At 37.3% G+C, this 18,900-nt stretch overlaps 1 protein-coding gene across 1 annotated transcript; it reads left to right on the plus strand.

The window, feature by feature from the left end:
- Positions 1–4,147: 4,147 nt before the first annotated feature.
- On the plus strand, positions 4,148–13,660 carry diras1b (DIRAS family GTPase 1b). Its single transcript, XM_039654523.2, has 2 exons — positions 4,148–4,284; positions 13,006–13,660. The coding sequence occupies exon 2, from the start codon at positions 13,041–13,043 to the stop codon at positions 13,635–13,637; it is 597 nt and encodes a 198-aa protein (XP_039510457.1). The 5' UTR covers positions 4,148–4,284; positions 13,006–13,040; the 3' UTR covers positions 13,638–13,660.
- Positions 13,661–18,900: the final 5,240 nt, after the last annotated feature.

The raw sequence follows: 18,900 nt of genomic DNA on the forward strand, positions 1-18,900 counted from the left end.
TATCCGTAGTCTTCATTTTTTTTTTTTTACCAAATATTAAAGTTGAACTTTAAGTTGCTTCTGTTTTGTCTCAGGAAAAGTTAAATAGGCTTGTCTTCATAAGTTTGTCTTTTTCAGTGTAGTAGTTTCAGGCATGACCAACATATGTTGATATATGATGGTGTATTTGCTATGTTGTCTAGCTCTGGGGGTCACGTGGATAACTAAATTTGTCAAATACCATGCATCATATTTCCCTTTCTGTAAGATCAAGGTCATTGTATGTATGTGCTTCTAGGTTGATGCTGAGGTGCAGATATTTTAAATTGTGACCTTGAACTTTAGACTTCTGAAGTTGTGGCTTGTAGGGTCAGTTTTGTGTTGGAGTCGAGGTGGCCCACTTATGGCTTCATTGATGTATTTGTCAACCTTGTCAACCCCTACTTTCTACAGCACCTTGGCTGCGTCTGAAATCGTATATGATCTCTTGACTAGGTACTTATTTCGAATAAGTAATTACTTTTTGACTGCTAAAATATGTTCCATATAGTTTTAATGTAATCTGGACATACTACATTCGGCATGTTGCCCTTATGTGACCTACCTAAATCATCTGCGTCGCTTCACTGTCATTCACAAATCCTCTCCAGTGGCCTCGTGGGACATTGTATAGTGTGCACACTTCAGAATCTCGCTGGAAGAAGTAGGTCATTCGTGTTTTTTGCCTACTCTTAATGTGAATTCAGACATATAACTTTTGTGACACTGCTTTTCGGCTACTAAATGAGCCGTTTGCGATTTCAGATGCAGCTCTGGTTTGGTTCATCGTGCAGATTGAGCGTCATGAATCCAAGATGTCATGAGAGTTTGAGACGTAACTACAGGGGTGCGGGGTTGATTTTTGTACATTACTGCTAGAGAAATTTATACTTGTAGTATTGTGGGTTTGAGATCAGAAAATGAGACCTAAAAAATGAACACCATAAACCAGTACGGCTGTTTAGAGACACAGTATCTCCAGATTTACCCAGAAATAACACTATTTTAGAGTTATAGGGCATTAAAACATTATACATGGGGATATTAAGATGTTATGCAACAAAGCTGTTATTTTGTGTTTTTTTTCCCCATAGTGTACAGAAATATAAAGCCATTTTACACCCTTTCAGTATGCTGAACTTGAGAAGACTAATTACCTCCTCAAGCTGCAAATAGGCTATCAGTGAACAAAAACAGGCCAGGCTTCATGAGTCATTCTTTATAACGGGAGATAATGGAAGTAGATAATTTGTATGTACTTTTGATCTTTTTAGTGCAACAGCACTGTCAGGGTTGTCATTGTCAATAAGAATTTACTTTGTCATTTGTGTAGCCTTTTTTACAATTGTTTACAATCTTGATCTAATTGTTTAAATGAGTCTGCACCCTTCCCTTTAGTAACATTTGCGGTGCTTGAAATACTGTACTTTCATACTATTCATGCTACATAAGAAAATAAATACATGTATATATTTATCATATTCTGTATGTGATAACCAAATTAATTCAATAATTAGCTTGAGATGTTGATTGTATCTTACTATACAATGAGTCTGTTTGCCATTACTAGTATTTTTGTTTTTTAAGAAATAGAATGCAAAGCATAAAGATCTTAATGTTTCCTTGGTGGCATTAATGAAAACAAAAGATCTACAGTAAATGTACACAAATTTAATACCCTATATATTTATATACATGTTATATTTTATATATAAAAAATGCAAATAGTATGTGCACTTTCATATTAATGGTGCAAGTGTAGAGTGTGCAAATACAGAGGTTAAGTATTTGCCATAACAGAGTGTGTGCAATGTTGTTTAATTGGGCAATGAGTATGTGTAATATTTGTTCAGGGAAGGCAACAGTTGTAGTGCAAGTGGGAATTCAAGTATACCACGGGGACTCAGAAAGAAGTAAACAAGGGTGTGTGAATCCCTATCTGATTGTTTATTCATGTTAAAAGCTGAGCTATAGCGGAACAGCATTCTCAGGTTACCTGTATTGCACGAGGACTATGTGAATGGTATGAAAGCGGTCTCAGTGCACCTGTGAGTAGGCCTACTCTAAGCAAACTGTAGGTCTGAGTTCACAGAGATTTGGGTCTGCATTGACCTCAATCTGTTGAAGCACTAATACTGACAGTTTCCATTTAACCTCCTGAGACACGAGAGTTTACCTGGTGTGCATTTTATAATTGTTCTTGCTATTTGGGATAAGTAGGACCTAATAAGTATAATAACAAAAACTGGTGTTTGTACAGGAAGTAGGTTTTCTATAAAAGGATGTCCTCATGCGAGGACAGTGGGTCTATCTTAAACAATTTTCTTTTCTTTTTTAATAGCTTAAGAATGGGCCAAATGATGGTGACTCCAAAAAGTTTAATGCCGTATGTCTATGATGAATAAGCACCGCCTGGATGCAATTGGCAAATAAATTCACACAAGATTGTATGAATTTGGTACATGGAAAGGTTATATATTTATTAGTGTTGACAATAAAGTCTACTTTTGCTCTTTCTGAATTTAATATCGAGCGTTTTATTTGACCGTGTAATACTGATTCTTACAGGTAGAGGGGGACAGACAGCTCTACTGATTTAATGTGATGTCTAATGTAATCCGACAAAACAAACCAACAAGTAGCCTAATCGGGCACTTTAATAACATTATACTGCATTTGTAGAGAGAGAAACACAAATACATCAAATTATCTTTACCCATTGGACAAAAAAACATCATTGAAAATAAATGTATATGTCTCAAAGAAACAAACAGCTCACTTAAATCATCCTAACCTAATTTTCAGTTTGCTTGTTGCTTGGTACTTGACATGAGTTTTTATAATTTAATTTCTTTTCATTTGCAAGGGAAAGAAATAAAGGGAGTGGAGAATATTGAATATACAGACATTGTTATGAGGTGACTAATATCCACACGTGGTTTGCCGCCTGGCCTCCTGCTTCCAGCAAGCTATTATCATCAAACTGCACAACCCAGCCTGTCTTTTGTGTTTGGATTTGGTTGTCTACCGCCTACATCCCTCCACAGAAAAAGATTTGCATGTTTAATGAATGGTTAATGTTTTTATACACACATTTAATTCTAATGTTCTTGACTTAGCCTATTCCATGCCTTTGTTTGCTGTAATTGTGCTGTTTGATACCAATGTTATACAGACTTATACAGTATACAAGTTATGAGTGTGCCTTGTGAAGGGTTATTATATAAAGCTGAGATTAAGATGGACCACCCTTCCTAGACCTTGGTTGCCAGACGGAGAAAACTGAATATCCTCTACGGACTCTACGCCATACCTGTTGTTAAGATTCTACAAAAAAGATTCAAACACGGGGACAAAGACGCTTTTACACTTTTATGTCTGCATGCTTTTAGCCACAGGCTAGAGATGGTGCACAAAACACTGTAACAATGAGAAAGTGCCTGAGGCACCATTTGGTGTTTCCTTAGATTGCCATGCTCGTTGAACCCTCATGGAGAACCTATATAAGCATGCATTTAAAAGCACTTGAGAAATCATTTGACACAGTATTTGAGACAGCTTTAAAATTTCAAAGAAACCCCATGCTTTTGTCAAGAATGCTTTGTCAAGATTGTTTTTTTTATTTTATAGTGATATGTGCACCCTCCTTGTGTTTAATTTACTGTATAAATTATATAAAAAAAATATTTTAAGTGTTTAAATAAATTTTTAAAAACTTTTCTTTAATTATATTTTTAAATGTGTTTTATTTCGGCTATATTTAACATTTCCTTACATTGTATTATATAGTTTTTGTGTTTTGACTTTGTTATATTAGTGGATTTTGTTAAATGTATCTTTATAATATGAAACTCACATTTAAATGACATTTCAAGTTTCAGTGCTTTAGCCTATATTTAAATAATTTCATAAAGGCCTATTATTGTACTGAATGGATTCATCATAATTCAGTAAATTGAGAGGCTGCATTAGCCTTTTTTTAGGAGCAACAATTTGTCCACCTCCTGTAGGCAATGATGATAAAAATCTCCCATCTTCTATCTGAAGCCATGGTGATTCTGAGGAGGAGTGCGCGCGCGCCCGTGTGTATGAGTGAGTGCGATAGAGAGAGAGGGAGATGGAGAGAGAGGACTGCCGTTGAGATTGGACTCTATCGCGTCTTCATTATAAGTCTAAAATGCTTTAGTACCTTATTAGCGTAGTCTGCCATTCATCTGTGCTGTCAGTCAAAGATCGGTCACGCGGGATAGGCTACGTTAAGTTCAGGTAGGTGAGTCGAATCGCGCGCCGACGTATGAAATCAATTAATTTATTTAGCGCCTTTGATAGGCTATATTGTGTCTTTTTCCCCATCTTTTCTTTATTGCACAACATAAGCAATCCGGACAAACAGTAGAGATTTCAGTTAGACTTTGACTGCTGAACACTTGCAGCATTTTCTGTTTTCGATGGACATCATGTGTTAGCGGCAATGACAACTCTGGCTTCTTTTTCTTTGATAACAAATAGTAATTAAAACGAAAAATGTTAAGAATTAACTATGTTTCTGAACAATACGCGTTTTGCCACCATATAGCTATCCGTCAAAGAAGACACGCGAATGACCGCACCACGAGTGCTATGGAGAGTAGCCTATCTTCTTATGAATGAAACGGGCTGCGTATGATATGGCGATGCTGAACTCTTAGTTTACTCCTGTGTCCAACATTCGGCACCGTGGTTATACAAATAAGATATACATGCGTAGCCTTTTGTACCGTGGGGATTTCCATTTACACGCCCTTGAGCTTGCATATATGCAGCATATGCAGCATATACATTTTCAATATTTGAAATGTAGGTTTGTGTGCGACAAACAGTAAACCAGCACATGCACAGGGTCAGTCATCCATTTAGTGGGAAACATAGGCAAGCCTATGTATATTCATTGTATATTCATGTCACTCTCCATCATTAAAAAGCCTTTTATTAATGGAATTACTAGGAGAATTAAGTGACAAAACGGGCTAAAGATTTGGTTGTGCAACATGAACATTGAGAACGAGGACCCGCGCTCTGCTGACGTCGTATTGGGTGCATAATGCATTAGTATAATAATATATCATCGTATAGAGCCAATGCATGACTCTTATGGCAGTCTTGTTGCGGAACATGATGTAGGCTGCGCTCATAATGGAATCTAATGCAGCAATACGGAGACTAATTTGCAGAAGTGCATCAGTTTTTAGTAAGCTATTGCACCAGAGGCAACAATAGGATGCTTGAACGTGATTAACGAGAAAAGTCTAAACACTATTCTATAGTATGCTTTTACACTGTAAGTAACAGTAGTAGCCTATAATAGTGTTTAAATCCTTTTAAAACCTCTTCACCATTGTTAATAGTTTAATTGGGTTTAAAGGTGCACCATGGTATTTTTTTGCTTATTAAAAAGTTTTGCACATACTTAGCCTAAATTTGAGTGGTGTGAGTCTGCGAGAAGAAGCAGGAATTCATTTGGCACAAAGGCTCATAGTGCTTGGGTATTATTCAACAGCCATCTGTTTATTAAATTTGGCTGTGCACTCTTTACTGAGGTGCATTTTGGGATTGAATGGGTGCCCTTGATAATGTACTGTCCATTACAGCTGGCCTCTCAGTATCAACTAAGAATATAGGGGGTGATTTCGGACACAGCCTTGAGCGCACATTAAAGACAATCTTTCTGAATCGAGGGGGTTCAATTCTTGCTTGTTATCCTGGTGGGTTTACTAGGCCTGTTCTTCTCTCTCAGAAATCTATAGAGACAGATATCGATATTTTGATCACCGGCCCCTGATCGTAAATCGTTATAGTATGGCATGTTTGTTTTGAGGTATATGCAAATATTCTATTATGATACATCATATCGTGATGAAACGCCTGATTTACACCCCTATTAGAATCTATCACCCCCACCCCTACACCCCTATCTATACATCCAAACCCATCCATCCATCCATCCATCCATCCATCCATCCATCCATCCAACCATCCATCCATCCATCTATAAATAAATCTTTTTTTTCTTTAAATATATTACAAGTTTACCTGGAACACAGATGTAGCTCAAAGGGAAGAGAAAAAGCGGTGTGACTGTTTCACACACATAAAGGCTGCAATTATCCCTCAAAATAATGAAATGCTCATGATGAATTTAATAAGCATGCTCATTTGAGATGAACCGATTAATCTAAACCCATACAGTTTACCACCCACGTAACCCCAGCCGATAAAAAATGAACAATTAATTTGAGGCATAGCAACTAACGGAGAAAAAGGTACTACGCTCCTGGACCAGCCTTAGGCCAAATGCATGTTCAAGTTCTCGGCAGCTATAAATCAATCAAGTTTATTTGTGGTGGACAATCCATACATTTGATTTAGCTCCACACCAAGGTCTTGTAATGGCTTAGCATCAGTATTAAGGTTTTAAGATGCAAGTTTGGCAAGTGCGTAGGCTATGAGATGAAACACAAAGCTTCCCAAAAGCACATCTTATTATCTCACTATAAATTGCAGTTTAAAGTGATCTTACATGATCTCATAGTTAATATATCAGACCTTCATGCACTCTGTCCCTAGCTCAGCTGCGGCCTCACTGGAGCTTTGCTTTGTGGCGTGGATGCATGCTGGCAGTTTTAAATCCTTTGAATTGGGTCACTGGAAGCACATCCAGCAGGACAGACGAGCTAAAGCGCAATGATTAGCCTCTAAGCCCAGTCCACAGAGGAGCAATCTGTTTGACGGACTGATCGACAAGAGCAAGAGAGATGTTTCTTGCAATGCTGGCAGAGACACAGTAAAACTGCAGAACTCTCATGGTAAGGTAAAATGTTACAGAGTGATTAGCCAGTCAGCTGAAGCAGTTACATATAGTCATTAGTTCTGAGTTTATGAGGTTAGTGTTAGAATATGGTTTTAGACATATTGTTAACTCTATTTAACAAAGTACATTTTTCTTTGCCGTCTTGTGTAGCACTTTTTTTTGCATTGCAGTAATGTCCTTTATTATTGTAAGGATGTATTTAAAGGTAGAGTTCACCCAAAATTTTTATTTCTGTCATCATTTAATTTAATCATCCTCATTTCATTCCAAACTGTATGACTTTCTTTTTCTTCCGTGGAATAAAACATTTTGGTCCACTATTTTGAACTCCATTGGCTTTTATTGTGAACAAAGGGAGTGGATAATTATTTTTTTCGAATGATTTTTTTTTTAAATGGTGCACTATCCCTTTAAGATGGATTTTGGAATCTCGCATGTGATTAAAATATATATTTTTTAAAGTTAATTTTGCTTTCAGGATATGCATCAATGATTTAGACATAATTGGAAATGTTTTGCATTGAATATTCTTATGCTATAGTTTGTTTAATAGAGTCTGATAGGCCCTACTGATTTCTGCAAGGTGAGTGTTATTTAGTCTGACTCTGGGCAGTATTTATTTACAACACTGTTTTATATCAAGCATTTTCTCATGCCCCTGCACAGCTGAATGAATGAGACTGGGCTAATCCAGCAACATTTGGCGCAGAGAAATGACATATGGTGTATGGGGTATTTTTAGGCTGTAGCCCTGCTTGCCTAAAGAGTCTGAATTTTTAGCTACTATACTGTAAACACCATGTAATACACAACCACACATATGGGGCATAAAGACCCATAGATTTTAAAGGGATAGATCAAAAGTGAAAATCTATGTTGTTTCAAACCTGTATGTGCAGTATGACGACTTTCTTCTTCAAAACTCAAAGGTATTATTCTGAAAGAAAGAAAAAGTCTTACAGGTTTGGATGAATGAAAAGTAGCAAGAGGGTGAATGAATGATAACAGAATGTTCATTTTTGGGTGATTTATCACAAAAATTATTTTTCTTCAGTTTTGTAAAATGAATTTCTTCATTTTTCAATGCATCTGAATACTGTATCTGAGCAACAACCAAAAGAAACACGCATTGATCTGATTTTTCCTTGATTGTCTTGGTTGTCTTGATTGCTCTTTGTCTTTAGAAATTGTAGTTTTGATCACAGTTACAAAAAGCATGCACTTTTATTCTCACCACAAGAAAATACTAAATCATTTATTTCATGGAATCAGAAAAATATTTTTCTTTTTGTCTATGCTTGCAGTAACAAACACTTTTACCCAAGTTTGATTTCCCAGAGCACTGAGAGATCAATTGCCTCAGACTGTGACCGTGGTTGTGTTCTCAGCCCAGTAAACGTGTGAACAGTAATGTGTGCATGCATATGCCTCTCCATCTCCTGTTAGTATCTTTAGTATGCAGTAAAGTGAGGGATATCTGATTCCCACATTATGAGAGTCAATTCTGAATCAAAAATCCTTTTTTCTTCATTAGAATATTGGTATTCATGCAGATATGCAATAGAAATGGCCATTTATGGCAGAGTGAAAGCCTGGTTTGACTGATAAAGAGAAAGCAGCTCTTTACAGTATATTATGCAGCAAAGCTTCTCACTCAGATTAAGTTTCAAGTTTGCACTTATTTATATAGTACATTTAAAAACAGCAAACAAGCCTGACCAAAGTGCTGAACAATAGACAAGATAAATAACAAGGACATTGAAAAAAAAGGGTTTTAAGAGAGGATTTAAAAACAGTTTGAGATTGAGCCGCTCTGATAAACCGGATGGCTGTTCCACAGCCTAGGGCTAGCAATCGCAAATGCTCTGTCCCATCTATCCTTTAACCGTGATCTGGGGACAGACAAAAGTCTCTGATCACCAGACCTCAGGTTTTGTGTGGGATTGTGTGGACAGAGTAGCTCAGACAAATAGAACAGATTAGAGCAGAATCTGGCTAATGAACTCAGCTTGATTGGCATCCCGTGGAAGCCAGTGCATGTGATCTATCTATCTATCTATCTATCTATCTATCTATCTATCTATCTATCTATCTATCTATCTATCTATCTATCTATCTATCTATCTATCTATCTATCTATCTATCTATCTATCTATCTATCTATCTATCTATCTATCTATCTATCTATCTATCTATCTATCTATCTATCTATCTACCTATCTATTATCTGTCTATCTGTCTGTCTAGATATTTTGGTTAATCTTTCGAAACATTCTTAACATTCTCTAAATTGTTCACTGGGAAATATTCTGTGGATGATTGGTAAGATTGTAATTTACAGTAAGAAGTAATGCAAGATTGCTATTTCAAAAACTGAAATTTCAGCTACAGTAAACTAGCGCTTAGAGAACATTTACAGTAGTTACTGTAACATTATTTACTGTTGTAAGGCCTATGTGATAACAGCAGAAAGGGAAAGTCATTCAAAAGAACAGCACGTTACTGTAATAGATTTTGCTTCAAGACTGTGAATAACTTTTATAACGTTTCTTTGGAATAACATGCACCAATGATTCACAATAAAATCAGAAAAACAGAGTAATTTGACTGTATGCTATTTCCGTTTTCTATGCACATCACTGTGTGGAACCGCCAGCATACTGAGGCCACACTTCCATTTACTGTGATTGTTTAAGAGTATGTGGCATGATGCCCGTGTGCTATTCAGCAAACATTACCTTTCCAATCCTAATGTCTAAGTGATATATTCCACAATTCACTTCAGTAAAAGCAAGGTCATTCCCAAATCCGGTGGCATCAGCACATTCCTGCGAGAGTGCTTGGGATACCTTGAATGGGGCACATGCATTATAATCTCTCCTCGTGCCAAACTTACAGTAATTTATAATAGAGTTTGGCTGAAGAGCGAGGCGCTGTAAGAGCATTAATAAGCTCGGCGGCTCTCCGGTCCTTCCGCGAAGGACTTAGAATAGATAACACAGCACTCCGAGTGAGATTGACATCAATCACAGCGCAGAAACAAGCCTGACACTTTGAAAGAGGCGGGAGGGGGGCACCAGCCTGTCAGAGGTCTGAAATCCGCAGACACTAGCATTGATCAAAGGCTCAGTGTCCTCTGCTCATTGATTTGACAGCACACGGGGTGTCAGAGAGAGTCGGAGAAGCAGGGCTTCTCTCAGATGAGAGCTTGACTGCTGTTGGGATTGCTGCACCCTGCCAAGCATGTTTGCTGCATTTAAGCCCTGACTGTAAGTAGCCTGGTGTCGTAATGCTGGATGGAAATATGAAGAACAGCCAGCTTTGAGAAGCATTTCCACATCCCTACTAACCTATCTTGTTACAAAACGTTGTGATAGACTATTAAGCAGTTTTCTTGGCCTCCCTTTCCTTTCATGATGTTACTGGTGTGGCAAGAATGGCACTCTCAACTGTTTTGAATTCAACAGTAATGCCAAAAATGAAAATATTGTGTGGGAATGTGGTACATGGGACCATATAAGTGTCTGATAAAGAATCATGAGGAAATATTACATCATAATATATTACAATTGGTTCATGTTATATGGTTATTACTGTAATAAATCCTGAAACATTCATTATGTAAACATGGAAAATTGTTTCTCGGTTTCTATTAAACTGCATTAATAGTAATGCAACGGTATCGTATTAATCAATTCACAGTTAGATCTTCATAATGAATATACAGTAAAGTCAACTCAGATGTAGTGTGTAATATTTTGATGTTATGTTGTGTCATTTGAACAGGTGATCTTTGTTCAATGAACTAATTATTCAAGCATTTGAATAAGTGTTTTCTTAAAATGAAAAAAAAAATGCATTTTGATCAACATTTGTGAGGTTTGTGCTTGGAGCTTTGAAAAATCACATCAAGGTTCTGATATTAGTGCCACAGCGATTGTTAAAAACTGTAAATGGACAAGTAACCCTCCACCTCAGATGTTATAATCAGCTCAAGATTGACAAGAGTCTGAGAGGCAAGAGAATGCAGTTTCACGTGAATATTACGTCTGATGCACATTCCAGGTTAATCTGTATTTTTTGATGGAAGTCCAGCAGAAATCTTGGTAAAAGTGTTGTAATTTCATTGACGTTGTCTCAGTATCCCTCGTCTGCATAGTGTGAAATTGAGGTATTGACTACTGAGGATAAAATCGGTGTGAACTTGAAGCCTGGAAATTGTGTTCTTGCTTCTGCATAATCTTTACACGATTCAATGTGTGTTCTATGTTTGTGGTTCTTCGACACTGATGGAAATGGTCTGTGTCTTGGGTAAATTATTCATGAGAACATTACAGTAAATTGCACATATAAAAGCTAATTACAAAAAATCTAAAACCCTTTTTGCACTCAAACAGATTGATAGTGCCACCATCTGAATGATAGTGTGCTCAGGAGCAGAAAACTGTTCAGAATTATTGTTTTGGCTCTAAGGCAATAAATAATGCACTGTTATAAACTGCAGTGACAGCAAGAGAGTGTCTAAGGGCAGAACACAGATACATTATGATGAGTTGCATTGTGATGGATGACAAAGCTCATGTCTCTTTCTTGAGAAAAGCCACTTGAGTCCTGTCTAGAAGCAAAACATCCCTAAATGTGCTTGTCATACCTGTAACTTTGATGAAGGAAAGATAAATACCCAGTAAATAAATTATGATCATGTTAAATGTTTAAAGCATAATATATTTAAATAGTAGGCCTACCTATGGTGTGTCCTAAATATGCATTATGTGTTTCCAGTCACTAGCAATAATTCTGTATACTGAACACGCTGTGACGTGGTACATTCACATCAGAATAAATGTGATGTGCAGTATGATGTATGACTTTTAAGAGTGAGGTTTCATACCGTGAATGGTAACTCATCATCAGAAATATGAACAACTGACAAAATGTTGGGTGATTTGTGAACAATTAGCTTTTATTTCTTGTCCTTCTGGTCCTGGCCTTTGATTAGTCAATACAATTGTCTGCGTGTCATGCCTAAGGCATTCCTGCAATACCAAAGACTGCAGTTTCAGGACTGCATTTCTAGTACGTCCAGATTACATTCATATTACACACATTCATAGAACGTAATTTTTTAGCCGTTGTGAAGTAATTCCTTATTCAGAATGAGTATGCTCAAGAGATTACATTTGATTTGAAAATATCCCAGAAGAAGGTCATCCAGGTACTTTTTACTCTTTTATTGAGTACTGTGAATTCAGACATGTCACATACTGTTTTTCGTCTACTAAATAGTAGGGAAGTAAATGCGATTTTGGATGCAGCCATAGTATTTTACAACGTGATTTTAGGGGCCGGAGCCAAAAAAATCCCAAAATTAATTTGTAGAGTTTCAAAATCAACATATTCACTTAAGATATTAAATAAATTGCTGTGTAGGAAGAGGATTATATTTGGTGGTTGCTCTACATCAAAAAGTTTGAGAACGTAGGCTATTCAATATAGCCAAGAAATCTAGCCACGCGCCCTTGTGGCAGAAAAAATTATTTCGCAGCCAGTGTGGTCTAGCAACTCTCCATAGACATTTTAGCTGGAAAAACCAAATTCTGGTCAGGCCAATCACATCGTATATAGAGTCGGCGGGCGGGCTTAACATAATAACGACAGAGTTGCGACGGTTCACTGCCACTTGAAAACAAAGAATGGCTGCTGCTGGCGAACAGCTGTCTTTCGATTCGGCTTTGACCACTAATTTGGATGATTTGAACTTAAACTTTTCTTTGAAAACAGAATAAAGAACGGCACTTGAGTCATTGTTTACAGTAAAAAAAAAAAGATGTGATTTGGATACGGTAAAAGTTTTACGGTAAGAGTTTGGCCGACTGGATACGGTAAAAGTTTAATATATCAACTTGCTCCGCTGGTGGGAAAACGAATGGGACTCAGTCGTCACCTTCTTCGTTGCTCTGATTGGTTGTAGCGCTATCCAATTGCGTGCAGAGAGAATTTGAAAGACAACCGTTTATCCCGTCCCTCGGATTGAGCCCTGTCAATGATGAGTTCCCAGACCTACCATCTTGATGTACGTCTGGCATTCCAGGCTATATTCAATACGCAATCATCTAAATGTTTCTTTTTTTCTCTATTAGGTCTAAAAAGCGAGCGGCTCAATTGAAAGCTCAAGATGCCCGAGCAGAGCAACGACTACCGTGTGGTGGTGTTTGGAGCAGGGGGTGTGGGGAAGAGCTCACTGGTGCTCCGTTTTGTCAAAGGCACTTTCCGGGACACCTACATCCCGACGGTGGAGGACACGTATCGGCAGGTGATCAGCTGTGACAAAAGCGTCTGCACCCTGCAGATCACAGACACAACTGGCAGCCACCAGTTCCCGGCCATGCAGCGTCTGTCCATCTCCAAGGGTCACGCCTTCATCCTAGTCTACTCCATCACTAGTAAGCAGTCCCTGGAAGAATTAAAGCCCATATACCAGCAGGTTCTCGCTATCAAAGGCAACGTAGAGACCATCCCAATCATGCTCGTGGGGAACAAGAGTGACGAGACTCAACGGGAAGTCAATACCGAGGATGGAGAGGCCCAGTCCAAGACCTGGAAGTGTGCTTTCATGGAGACCTCGGCTAAGACTAACCACAATGTCACTGAGCTGTTCCAGGAGCTTCTCAACTTGGAGAAGAAGAGGAACATGAGTTTGAACATCGATGGCAAGCGTTCTGGGAAGCAAAGCAGGGCTGACAAGCTGAAAGGGAAATGCAGCATCATGTAGACCGCTTGTTAGAGGCAGAACCGGAGCGGTAGAGTGATAAAATGACAAAGGAAAGGACCTGAGAGAGGAGAGAAAAATGAATAGAGATGGTGTTATTTGACATTTCATGCTAATTTCCGATAACAAGGATTTCACTCTGACTTCCTAGATCTCATCCTTCACCATCAGTCTTTGGCCTTAACAAGCCCCATCTCATTCATATTGCCTTGTCTGTCTCTATTGTTTTACAGAGCATCACCACTATCTCTCACATCTGAGAAATATTCAGACAGCAATCGATTGCTGCACAGCCCTTTTCAGTTCATGTTGCACATCATTTTATTGAATGGTTGCAGCTGCATTGCTAAAGCAGATACAGACTTTATAAGGATGTTATCCAAACAGAAGACTTTGTGTAACTCGTCAGATTGAGGACATAAGGTCAGTATTACCAAACCACTCATTAATCCTTTGTGTCAGATTGTGTAGAATCCACTTTTATTTGTTATCCTCATAACATTTTGATGATTACTTTTACATGTCCTCATATCTTAAATAATACCTATCAATATTCAAGACAATCATTTTGTTAAACATGAGCCAGAGAAATATTTGATGCTTTATGAAATGATTTCCTTCAGTGACATCAAGGTAGTTCTGAAATCTGAAAGCATATTGACACTTTACTTTTCATGCAGATGCGCTCGTGCTTATGTAAAGCGGCAAGCACACATCATCATCTTCATCATCATTATCATCATCTCTGGCAATCATCTGCTCAAAATGTAGACACGTATGGCTTCCCCACTAGTTTAGAGTAAGCTCCTCTTATTTTTCTCAAGATGAACTGCTTATATTTTCAAGTATAATTGAGACAATAACAAATGTAGCTCTCTTAAAATCAATCAGGAAATGAATGCATTTGGAGGAGGTGTGTTTTGGCAGCAAGACTAAATTGTGGCTTTGCAAGTCTTCTCACCCAATTGATCAGAGACTATGTGAACATTGAAGTGTAGATATAATATGGAGTGTTATGAGAGTCAAAGAAGCATTTTTTGTTCAAACATTTCAACTGTTTTTTTTCCAGAATGAACCATTCACAAATTCAGTTTTTGTGTCCTTCACGGTCATACCGCCAACCTGTTACAGTTTCAGTAAGAGAATGCAATCACCCTGCAAATCAGCCTTTGACAAAAGAAACCTTTGAGTTCAAAAAGGGCCTTGATTATATGGCATTTTATTTGTATTTAACCAGCTGATTGCCTTGTACAAATGATGCGCTAAAGAGCCCCTTTAATATGTGTTCAGGTCGTGCATTAAAGGAAGACAGCGTTATTTTATCCATGTTATGCTATGTAAAAAAGCTAGTTTTTGAACAGGGTTCACCAGAAGTGTGTAGATGTTTATTTTGTTTGAACTATCCTGTAAATAAAGCATTTTGAATGACACCTGCTATTATAATAACAACAACAACCATGTATGAAAAATTAAAAATAAGAATATATCAAACATTATATGCACCTAACTAAATTCAAATTTTAATGATATCTACTGATATACTGTGACATGCATTTGCAATAGAACTGAAAACATAATTCATATATAGTTTACTGTCAGCTAATATTACGACAGCTTGTTTGATGTATATGATTAAAATTTTAATATCAGTTCCCTGGTTGGCCCACCAACACATTCATCCCTGAAAAATGGTGCTATAATTTACCACCTCCCTACTGGTGACTGTAGTTCTGCTCTGCATGCATAAAGTCATAAATCCCTCTTTATCACTTTGAAGAGTTTTGCTGATTTTTCTAAATTAGGGATACCGCCTCATCCATCTTGTGTTTGAAGTTTAGACTGTATTCAGATCCATTGTAACCGAATCTGTGTGTCCAATCTCTATAAAGCCCACTCAGCTGGTGCATGAGTCACACTGCTGATACCATTAGAGGCACTGCAAGCTGCACGAGAGGAAAACTGCAGAGCATCTTGCGTTTTACATGCACGGGAAGTCTGCGCTCTCTGAAGAGTGTCAGCTACCTGTGATCCTCTTGGTTGGCTTGACACACAAACATGGATTTGCCCCCGGAATGCCAATACCAGTTCCGTGTATAAAATCAGTTTGTGAACCACATTTTATCATGCACTTTTTATTGTAAATTCTTGCAAATTGTATGTAAAGAATATAACACTACATGAGCCATGGACACGATTCATTTTAAAGCTCTTCAATCACTGTTGTGTTTGGCTGGGATCCCAGGGGACTTTCTGTACATTTATCTGGATTCTCATTCATGCATAGTTGCTATCCTAAATCTGGTTTACACAGTGAGCACTTTAAATGCCCATGCAAGGGGTAATGGAATGTACTGTGAAACGTATGTAAATGTTGACCTCCATTTCATAATCCAGACTATGCATGGTCCCACTTAATGTTAGCCAGCATGAGGGCAAGCTACAAAACTGTGAAGTGACTTATCAACCTAAATCCTCTGCATTTTATTATTTAATTTTTTTGTACAATATTTTACAAAAGTTCTTTTTGATTATAGATATTAGCAACTATGTCCTAGCAATAGTCTTCCATGGTATGCTGTGCTCACGCATCCCAAATGAAGGAAAAAACTGTGTACATATACTAACAAATGTGTAGATATATACCTGCAAATATTCTCTAATAAATCTGCAAATTGATTTTCATAATAAAAACAATTAAAGCAAAGCTTGTTTCCCTCTGATTGTAACCCCCCTGTGCTAAACCTGGTTTCCATGGCAACATCACAGCTGACCCAGGTGTGGAAGCTCAGAAACACAAATGATGGAATTTACAAAGCAGTGATGCATAAAGGCACATTCGGTAAAGCCTCAACTGTGCTGCATGCAGTCAAGGATTTTATGGGACAAACTGACTGAATAGTCCGTGTAAAGCTGAAATCTGAAAGTGCTGCAAAAGGGCGTGAAATGCATGCTATAAGGCAAAAGTTGGCTAATTAGAGGAAACTAAAATGATTTTCATAATCAATTAATATAGGTTTCAAAAGTCCAATGCTTTCAACAAGTATATATTGTACATAGGCTATATAATTTTATATTATTTATTTAATAGAATTAAAAGAGCAGTTTCATGTCTATCCTTATTGGTCAACTGGTTCAGGTTGATATTTAATTTCTACAATTATTATTGTTATCAAATATATAGGCTACAGTATTTAATGGAATTACATCAGATGTAACAAATTAAATTACATAAAAATAAATGTAATCCCTTACTTTACTGTTTCAAGGGAAAAGTAATTTAAAAAATGGTTATAATTTAATAATTAATATGGCATGACAATCCAACGTGAAGGGGAAAAACACATAAACAACAAGCCATTTTATAGCACTGGGTGCATATGTAAACTGTGTAAATGTCAAATGTAAAAAGTTGCCAATTTCTTTCCGATTCTAAAGATTTGAATGATCATGCCTTTGTATTTCACACAGGCAACCTGAGGGAGAGAGGAAAAACATGGCAAGTAGAATCAGGAGCTTCACTATATGATGTTTTGAGAATCAAACCAGCTGCACAGAACAAAACAACGGCTGCCAGGGAACCTGCATGAATCAACTCTACTGACTGTGATGCACTGCTTCATCCTCCTCTCTCTCTCTCTCTCTCTCTCTCTCTTTGCCCCCCGCCTCCCAACAACTGCACCACCTCATTCCTTTCTCAGCAGTATTGCAGTTTCCATGCAGACTGGTATGAACTGCTGCTTTCGGAGGGAGAGAGGAGAGAGAACTGCATGACTTCAAAGCATAAGAAAATGAAAACAAATATACTGCTATCAGCAAAATTTCATGTTCCAGAGGACAAAATGCAAAAGTGTCTTCCACCCCCATTTACTATTAATACATCCAACTGTAAAAATACAGCAACTATGCTGTGCCAAATCAAATGTTAGCACAAGTCATTTGGGACCTTTGAGAATCCAAAGACACAACGAGAATCTTGCAGGGATCCTAAGGGAGGCTGTGAAGTGAAGCAGAAAGAAAAGACAAATCGTCTACACAGTCCTTGAATAAAACAGTAGAGTGTCTCAAAGCAAACAGATAAAGGTAAACATCTTTAACATTCACGAGCACAAATCTCAGGTGGATGTATACATGGGTCAGTTTTTATGTATTTCATAATTTAAAAAGACCTAAAATAGATTTCAGATGGCTTAAGTAAACAGGTAACCAAAAACTCAAACCTGCTTCCAATTGGACAGTGAATGTAAATGCAACTCCCATTGGACACAATTTCAATATTCTGTGCTTAAAAGGGTTAGATTAACAGTCCATTATGCGATTAGCTGACTTTAATAATGTCTTTTGAACTGCCACAGGGAACAGTCTTATAAACTGCCATGACTGCATTTTAAAAGCTTTGAAAGACCTAGTTCGGATGGGAACCATAGGCTTTATTATTAAGGCTGGCTCACTCTGATCATTTGCCAAATGCCACATGTGCCTGGAGGTACAGATCCACAGTAGCCTATATCTAACACATGTATATGGCTTATTCAAGAAAGCAAAACACATCCCTCTAAAGCCGTATTATTGTTGCGTATGTTACACATCTCTGCAGTTGTGTAACATACGCAACAATAATACCTAAATAGCATTTGCAAGGGAACTCTGAGAGTTTTTTTTAAATGGATAGTTCACCAAAAATGAATATTTTGTCATCATTTATTCAGCCTCATGTCATTCCAAATCCGAATGACTTACTTTTCTGTGGAACATTAAAAATAACATATTTTGCGAAATGTCATGTCAGTATTTTTGTCCATACAATGGTCGTCAGGGAACTAAAACGGTTTGGTTACCAACGTTCTTCAAAATATCTTCTTTTATTCCACAGAAGAAAGAAAGTCATAAAGGTTTGGAATGAAATGAGGGTTAGTAAATGATGACAGAATTTGCAATTTTGGGTGAACTATCTCTTTAAGAATTACTATGCCACCAAGTGCTATTTCTTTTACTAAGCCTATATATTTATGTTACTAAACTTAAAATCCAATAGGATAATTTTCAATTTTACAAGTAACTACAAAGATAATTAGGCTAGCCTACTAGGCTAGGCTACTTATTCTAATAGCAACATTTCTGATATATATATATATATATATATATATATATATATATATGTGTGTGTGTGTGTGTGTGTGTGTGTGTGTGTGTGTATTGCTAGGCTACTACTAATCAAGTAAAGATGGAATAAATATTAGAAACAAAATAAATGTTATCAACTAGCAGT

This window comes from Pimephales promelas, chromosome 5, assembly GCF_988280905.1.
Source record: "Pimephales promelas chromosome 5, fPimPro1.hap1.1, whole genome shotgun sequence".
Lineage (NCBI taxonomy): Eukaryota > Metazoa > Chordata > Actinopteri > Cypriniformes > Leuciscidae > Pimephales > Pimephales promelas.

Excerpts from the sequence above, each read along its gene's own strand:
- diras1b (XM_039654523.2), top strand. The coding sequence starts at position 13,041 with ATGCCCGAGCAGAGCAACGACTACCGTGTGGTGGTGTTTGGAGCAGGG.